Source organism: Spinacia oleracea, chromosome 2 (genome assembly GCF_020520425.1).
Source record: "Spinacia oleracea cultivar Varoflay chromosome 2, BTI_SOV_V1, whole genome shotgun sequence".
Classification (NCBI taxonomy): Eukaryota; Viridiplantae; Streptophyta; class Magnoliopsida; order Caryophyllales; family Amaranthaceae; genus Spinacia; species Spinacia oleracea.
Window position 1 is genome coordinate 8988192 of NC_079488.1, and position 8763 is coordinate 8996954.

The 8763-nt window shown below is 37.1% G+C and overlaps 2 protein-coding genes across 2 annotated transcripts; one reads left to right on the forward strand and one right to left on the reverse strand.

Moving 5' to 3' along the window:
* The first annotated feature begins 1629 nt into the window (after positions 1-1629).
* LOC110793017 (vacuolar protein sorting-associated protein 2 homolog 1) lies at positions 1630-5003 on the forward strand. The gene is made up of 5 exons (XM_021997846.2): positions 1630-1896; positions 2506-2636; positions 3485-3589; positions 3776-4036; positions 4590-5003. Exons 1-5 carry the CDS (start codon positions 1860-1862, stop codon positions 4728-4730), a joined length of 675 nt encoding a protein of 224 aa, XP_021853538.1. The 5' UTR covers positions 1630-1859; the 3' UTR covers positions 4731-5003.
* Positions 5004-6356: 1353 nt separating this feature from the next.
* LOC110793008 (RING-H2 finger protein ATL52-like) lies at positions 6357-8093 on the reverse strand. Its single transcript, XM_021997834.2, has one exon. The coding sequence runs from the start codon at positions 7077-7079 to the stop codon at positions 6501-6503; it is 579 nt and encodes a 192-aa protein (XP_021853526.1). The 5' UTR covers positions 7080-8093; the 3' UTR covers positions 6357-6500.
* Positions 8094-8763: the final 670 nt, after the last annotated feature.

The following is an 8763-nucleotide window of genomic DNA, read 5'->3' on the forward strand; positions in this document are numbered from 1 at the left end:
CGTCTTAGGAACAGCCGTCGTGGGAACAGCCGTCTTGGGAACAGCCGTCTTAGGAACAGCCGTCGTGGGAACAGTCGTCTTAGGAACAGCTGTTCCCGCTGTCTTGGGAACAGCTGTTCCCGCTGTCTTGGGAACAGCTGTTCCCGCTGTCTTGGGAACAGCTGTTCCTGCTGTCTCGGGAACAACTGTCTTGGGAACAACCTTCATATGCAGACTTGATCGATTCTTTAGAAATTCCATGCATTGCTTAGTGTTTGTTCCACATGCTTAGTTTGTCCTACTCAGGCACTCCCTAACTTAGCATTCCAAAAACACACTTAAACAACGATTAGGAAGTTTGCGTTGTCATCATCAAAACTCAGAATCAACAATTGGGATGAGGATATTGGTTTTAGTCTTGATGAATTTTCGCCACCTCGGAAATCGATTATTAACTTCATTGCTAATCATCCCTTCATGTTCTTGATCAAAGAGGATTTGAATGACACTATATTTTTCATTGGCACGATTTGGAATCCTCATAATGAAGAAGATATGCCTCAGACAATGGAAACCTTCCATGGATCCAAATGCGAAGATGATGATGATGATGACGATGACGATGATGACGACGAAGACGAAGACGACGACATTGGTTATTCTCTCTTTGATGATGATTAAGCTGCTAATTTTCTCTCATATATGGATACCTAGTTTAGTTCTATGAAACTTCCTTTTCGTTAATTTTTTTTGGCTTTTGAGGTTTGATTTCTAGGGTAAATGTGAACTACAATTACATATTTCTCTTACTTTATTAGTATATACTCTATCCGTTACATAACAATGTTTAAAATTTTGGCACTATTCATAATTGAAGAGAATATTGTACAGAGTAATTTTTTTCCATACATAGATAGTTTATAAAAAAGAAAAAAAAAATACATATTTTAGGAAAATATTTTAGGCGGAAATATTTTACATCAGGAAGTGACATGTGTCTAGTACTTCCTCTGTTCCGCAAAGGATGCTTCATTTCTATTTGCATGTATGCCAATACACTTCTTTGAACATTAATACTCCCTCTATATTTATTTAAGGGATACACTTGCCTTTTCCGACCGTATTTATTTAAGATATACACTTGTCATTTTTAGTAACTTATCAACCCCACTATCTAATTAAATAATCTATCTACACCTCATCCCACCCCATCCCCTAAAATGACATGGTCCCCACTTGTTTTACTTATTAAAATATCTACTCAACCCCACTTGTTTTATTACTTTATTTCATTCAATTCTTTTTCTTAATACACGTGTCCGACCAAGTGTATCTCTTAAATAAATACGGAGGGAGTATATCTAAATGCGTATAAGTAAAAATTATAAAAAGTTTGATATTTGGAATCCTCGCATTAATACAAAATAAACAAGATCTCACTTGACTATGTTTTTTGTTACACAACAGTAAAAAAAAATGATTGTCAAAGTTAATTGATGAATAGTGCGCAAATAAGAAACGATGCATCTATTGTGAAACGGATGAAGTATATATTCCATCAACAAATAAAACACACACTATCACAATACACCCTCGCATAGAGGATACAATAATAGTATGTCTTGTAGTAGTCGGACCTTTCCTAGAATCAAAAACTAATTTCCGCGTTAAGCAAAAGCTTTTCGGGCATTCAACGGCAGGCACCTTCCTTTTTATCGATTTATCCCCTTCACTTTCAACTCTCATCATTTAATTCAATTCAAGGAGAGAGAAACCCCCAATTCAATTTCATTCTCTGCAATTTTGAGTGTTATCAATCGAAGAATTTCAAAACGGCGTGATTCTTTTGATCTGCTGCTGAACATAACAAATCCATCAACATGAGTTTCATCTTCGGCAAACGGAAAACCCCAGCAGGTTTGATCAATCTATCTGATTTTCATACTTGTCTTACTTCTTAATTTTTTTAATTTTACATCTGGGTGTACTTTCGATCTAATATGCTATTTTTTTTGTCTGTTAAATCATGTTGTACAATATTGTAGATTAATTTTAATTATTAATAATGATTTTTTTTCATAGAAATTGGGTATAGCTAGTTAGGGTTTTTGTGTTGGTAGAGCTGAATTTTTAGATTGTAACAGTTGGGAAATTGGGAATTCGATTGACATGGATTTGGGTTGTTAAATGTTGATGTTACTGTCAATTTGGACGTAGTTTTTGCAGAATTTGTCTGTTCAATCATGTTGTACAATAATGTTTGATGAATTGTAGATTAATTATGATCATTAATATGAAAAATGCCATAGAAATTGGGTATCTCTAGTTAGGGTTCTTGACTTCTTGTGTTGGTAGAGTTGAATTTTTAGATGGCTATACTACAGTTGATTGTTTAGCTATTAACAATTGAGAAATTTGGAATTTGAATGATACGGATTTGGGTTGTTAGATGTTGATGATACTGTCAATTGAGAAGTGTTTTTTTTGCAGAATTTCTAAATTTCTTTTATGTTTTGTATGAGGTAGAACTTCTGCGAGAGAACAAGAGAATGCTGGATAAGTCGATACGAGAAATCGAAAGAGAGAGACAGGGTTTACAAACTCAAGAGAAGAAATTAATTGCTGAAATCAAGAAAAGTGCTAAGCAAGGACAAATGGTTTGTTAATTTACTCGCTTTATAGTAATCCAATATGTGTATTAGCTTGTTTCTTGTGTCATGCCATTGGCCTTGTGCTTGAATAGTAGAAAAGTTAGTCGAAACACGGATGTTTTGATTAAATGAAGATGGGGCATTAAGTTGTATGCACACTTCTATTTTATTGCAGAGTGTCATTGACTCATTGTGTTTGGGATCAAGGGCCTAATTGCATTTGTTAGTCTGCATATATATGGCATCACTTGGCTCTTACTCTACTCTATGCGAGAGCTCTTAAGAAGAGTGGAGTGATGTTGTTAGTGATTATGTGTTACTATGTGCAAAAAAGCAAAGTATATGTAGAAAGAGGTGTCTGTTTTTGTATTGTGAAATAGAAGTAGTAGACAGTCATTGTTTTTCGGGTAAAGGGTCTAACGAGAATAGTGTTTCTATTAATGCACGGTGAGGCAGTGTATATTTGACACCGTGCACCCTTACGGGGTAAAGCTCTTTAGCAGTATTGGGGTGATGTTGATTGTGCTATGTATAACTATGCATAAAAGCAAAGTATGTGGAGAACAGGGTATCTGTTGTTGTACTGGTAAACCTGCGTTTATCTGACTCCAGTTACCCTCCCCTATGCGGGAGCTCTGAGATGCAATGGGGTGATAGTGATTATGTATTAGTATGCGCAAGTAAGTAAACTAGCAAAGTATATGGAGAAACATGTCACTTATCTTTTCAGCTTTTTATGAACATGGAGAAACATGTTCTCAGCTTTTTAGCTCTGTTATTTAATTAAAGATGTCTCGTATGCATTCTCTTTATCGAATTTGGATGTCTGATTTAGTGAATTCTTTTATTGCCAGGGAGCTGTCAGAGTCATGGCGAAAGATCTGATTAGAACGCGGCATCAGGTTGAGAAGTTCTACAAGCTTAAATCGCAGCTTCAGGGTGTTTCGTTGAGGATCCAGGCATGTCAAAACTTTCACTTATTTTCTTATTTTTTTTGCACAAATTCAGTACAGTAATCATCCTCCTCAGCATTATGCCTATCCATTTAATGGACAATTGATGCTTCTGTCATTGTGTATTAGTGTCCACAGATTTTTCTCCTTGTAATTTTTGGTATAATTGATCGTTCTTTTTTGCACAAGCAGACATTGAAATCTACACAAGCCATGGGAGAAGCAATGAAGGGAGTTACAAAGGCCATGGGTCAAATGAATAGGCAGATGAACCTTCCATCACTTCAGAAAATAATGCAAGATTTTGAGAGGCAAAACGAAAGGATGGAGCTCACCAGTGAAGTCATGGGAGATGCTATTGATGATGCTTTGGAGGGAGATGAAGAGGAGGATGAAACAGACGAGCTTGTTAACCAGGTTCTTGATGAAATCGGTATTGATGTCAACCAAGAGGTACGTATTTGCTAAGTGTTTTGGCATTAGTTTCTGTGACGGGGTTAGGGATTGTTTGGTTGACAACTAAATATTGGGGGAAGTGGAAGTTAATGAGAATTTATAGATAGGGTAGTTGTTTGGTTGACATAAAAAGGTAAAAAATGGAGGAAGTTGGAATTCCTACAAAAACATGGGAAGTAAATTGCCTAACCCCTCCTTGGTCAATAAAAAATCATGGGAATTTCTAATCCCCATGTTGTCAACCAAACAACTTAAGGAAGTTCCCATGAATTTAACAAGGCAAGTAATTTCCCTTGAATCACAACTTCCTATCATGTCAACCAAACAAGCCCTCCCTCAATAACATCAACTAATTTTTCTGAGAATGCTTTGTAATTCATGGGAATTTCTAATCCCCATGTTTTCAACCAAACAACTTAAGTTCCCATGAATTTAACAAGGGAAGTAATTTCCCTTGGATTACAAAATTTTGTCATGTCAACCAAACAAACAACCAAACAACTTATCATGTCAACTTCTTAAAATTTTACTGACAATGCTTTGTTTGCAGCTTGTGAACGCACCATCAGGTGCGGTAGCTACACCTGCAGCTAAGGGCAAGGTTCCACAGGCTGAAGCAACTACTGGTAATGACGATGGTGGAATTGATGACGACTTACAGGCAAGGTTGGATAATTTGAGACGAATGTAGAGTCTCCTCTGTCCACATTACTTCACACTTTGAACAAGAGTGCTCAATATATTATTGAATGTCTATTCTGTGCAAAATTTTCTGCTTAACATTTGTTGAAATGCCAGCTGACTTTATTTTGATTGTACATATAATAAGGACTAAGAATGATTTACTTACAAATGCAGTTTCTCTTAGATCTTTACTTCATATGAATATAATTTTGCCCATGTATTCTCATGTCCTTCGACATTTCCCCGACTATATGGAATGTTTATTACTTTTCTGTTTGTATGCAAACTGGAAGCATTGTTTTTGCATATTTCTGTACATGTTTTGTTTCATGATGTGTTTTTTTTTTTTTTTACCTTGTTCCTGGATTCGGGGCACTCGGCCAACTCCCCTGGATCAAACTTTCCATGTTTGGTAATACTGTTTCGGGTGAGTTTTTCTGGCGAAGCAATGGTGCTGAGAATGGAAAACGACCTCAAGGCTGCTAATATCTACTTACACAGTTACACTAGATAACATTGAGAGTGATAGAGGCCTCAATCTTGGATTTTGCCGGTTGGTACTAACAAAGTGACACAATCGTCCTCGATCGCCTTCTGTTTTTTTTTTTTTTTTGTTTCTTCTTCGGAACAAGTATGGATATTTCTCTTTGTACCAAGTTTGAAGAAGTCAAAGCTAGCCTGCTGTAAGAAATATTGAACAGATAAAGATGACAAATGATAAATCCAAGGGAGAATTTTACTTCTTCTAAGGAAATCAACTTTGAAAAATGTGGATTTCTTAGAAAGAATTAAAAAATTTCTTGGATTTATCACTTCCTGATAAAGATGGTTGTGTGTTGGGCTGTCCTGAGTCCCGGCCTGACCCGACATGAAAAAATTTGGTCTGAGCATGAAGTCGTCGGCCAGGCCTAAGCCGCATTTTTAGTACAATATTCATTTAGAAAAAAACACAGGCAAAACATGACAATACGTTAATTTTAGTAAAATTAGGCTTAGGCACGATCCTTCGTGTGGGACCTATTTTGAAAATTGGTTTGGAACAACCCGGATGTAGAGTAGGCTTGACGCGGACTGAGCCAGTTCATGCCATGACACCATGGACTTGGCTCGAAGCCCAATCTGGTCCACCGCCATCTTTATGAACGAATAATCCCTTTATACGAAGTAATTTTAAGATTGAATAGTTGATATAAAAAATTCATAATAATAAACAATAATTGTGTTGTTGAAATTTAATGATATTTTTCTTTCTTCTTTGACTTTGTAGATTGCCATTAGTACAATACTCATTTAGAAAAAACACGACAAGGCACGTTAATTTTAGTAAAATTAGGCTTAGACACGACCCTTCCTGTAGGACCTATTTTAAAAATTAGTCTGGAACAACCCGGCTTGATGTAGAGTAGGCTTGACGTGGACTGAGCCAGTTCATGCCATGACACCATGGACTTAGCCCGAAGCCCGACCTGACCCACCCCATCTTTATGAACATATAATCATTTATAGTTTATATGGAGTAATTTAAGATTGAATAGTTGATATACAAAATTCATAATAACAAACAATAATTGTGTTGTTGAAATTTAATGATATTTTTCTTTCTTCTTTGACTTCTGTAGATTGCCATTAGATATTTTAGATTGACTAAATACTACTCCGTAATTCACAAATTATAATTGTCTACTTCGAACTTTCTCTATACAAAAAACAAAAGAAGGGGCAAAATCAAAACTGAAGAACATGGTTGAAGAAAAAACTAAGAAGAAATGAAGCCTTTTTATACAGGAAGAACAGTTGAATCTGATAAACCTGCACCCAAATTCTCAGACCCGGCAGGCCCGCCACAGCCCGGAACAACACCCACCGGTGCTCGACAAAGCGGGCAATCAAAATGCGAGAAAAGCCACATATCAATACAAGAAGCATGAAAAGAATGCTTACATCTAACCAACTCCCTAACATCCTCCCCTTGTTCATACACAGACAAACACACTGCACACTCTGACTCTTCACCACCAGCACCACCACCAGCACCACCACTACCACCACCACCACAACCTTGTCCTTTGTACTTAAACAGAGTTGAATCCAACTCCACAAGTTTCCTACCATTAATCTTCTGGTGATGATGATGAGCATGGCTTCTTTGAGCTTCGTTGTTGTTTCGAGGAGGCCATGTAATAGAAGGGTAGTCTGCACACCAGTTGAGAGCTAGACAGTGGTAGACTGCTAAGATAAGTCCTGCAGTTGCAACCACGAAGAATCCACAGTAGAGCATGCTTAAGTTGTAGTGGCCTGTTTCTTGTTGCTCGTTTAGTGTTGGAGGGCCAAAGTGATAGTTTGGTGAATCTCCCATTTTTTGAGTTTGTTTGGCTTTTGTTACAAGAAATTTCTGCAGGTTTGATGTTATATGGAGTTAAAGAATGAAGTGGAAAGTGGTTGTTAAGAGATTACAACTTTCCGTACTCTACTTACATAGAGGTAAGGTAAAGATGGATGTGGTCTGTGCCAGCGGGGGGCCCAATCTAGCCCGGCAAGGGAATGAAAAAAGCAGGATTCTATATGAGCACGAAGTCGTGGGTCGGGCTTGTGCCGCTTTTTTGGAAAAAGCACGACACGACTTGATCAGACACGACCTATGTTACTTGGACCCGAGTACTAGTGTTGGACACGGGTACGTGTCCAAGTGTCCGGCTCGACTAAATTGTGAAAGTTTTCCTTGATTTAAGTCGAAAATGAAGTGATGGAGTGTCTGTATCCATGTCGGAGTGTCGAGGATCCGACATGGGTACTTAAGGTAAAATGAAGAGTCCGATTAACATAGAACTTGACAAAACACGCTAAATTTAGTGAAATTAGGCATAGGCACGATGGCCCTACCTAATGACCCGTGGGCCTGAGCCCTATTTTGAAAATTTTGACCCAATTTGAAATGTGTTTGGTGTGCGTCGGGCCCGTTCAGACCAACGGTCCGTGAGCTTAACTCAAAGCCCGATCCAACCCGACCCGCGATCATTTTTACATAGAGACGTTGACATCAATTTCCTCTTGTTTTAAGAAGAGTTTAAGGAAAGTTTGTTTGGGTTTTGGTGTGCGCTTTCCAAGACTGAAGATCATCATGGAAGTGAGGACAAAGCTATAGGAATATGTGCTACCAAACAAGGACGGCTGACATTAATGTTTTGGGTTGTGGTGACTTTTTATTGCAAATAGACAAAGGTGAAGAGCTGGACATTATTTCAGTTTCAGGTACCTCCGACTGTCCTAGAGCTTTCCCTTCAAACAATAAACAATAGTGTACGAACTACGAAGTAGTTACTACGCGGTAATAAGTTGTGGTAATGGTAACAAACTCGGGTTAGTTCTGTAATAGTAAAATCTTTTATTAATGAATAATGATCATGATAATGCAACACTAGACTCAGACTTGTTTTGGTTTAGGTAATTCCGCTTCCAACTAATGCATCTCTATTATATAAGCGAAGAGATTGCGTTTTGGTTTATGTGAGGTTATTTTAGTAAATTCACTTTTGGTGTTCCATTATATTACTAAAATACCCTCCACACTTATAAAATAAAGAATATAATGGCAATATGCTCAATAGGAAAATTCGAAGAAATATTTTAATCAATCTAGCCACTTAAATAAATTTTTACCATTTTAATCAACCTGTTTATATGTGTTTGGCTCTATCTAACTTATACTTCATGTTTCTTATATTCGCACGTATCACATTTATATTATATAGTTTACATGTTATTTCATGTTTAAATGTAATAACACAAATCTGTTTCTTATATTCGCACGCATCGCATGCATATAAGACTAGTTTGAATACGATAGAGGAGCGTAAGTAACCAAGTAACATCAAATTCTCCGGGAGTTTGTTGAGAAGAGTAATCATGTGAAAAAATAAAGAGAGATTGACTAACATATAAAATGGGACATAATTCCACTGCAAAACCAATTGGTGGGGGAGTAGCCTAGCAATCTAACTCTTATTTCATGATAAACTTATTGAATCTAATAGAAGGCGAAT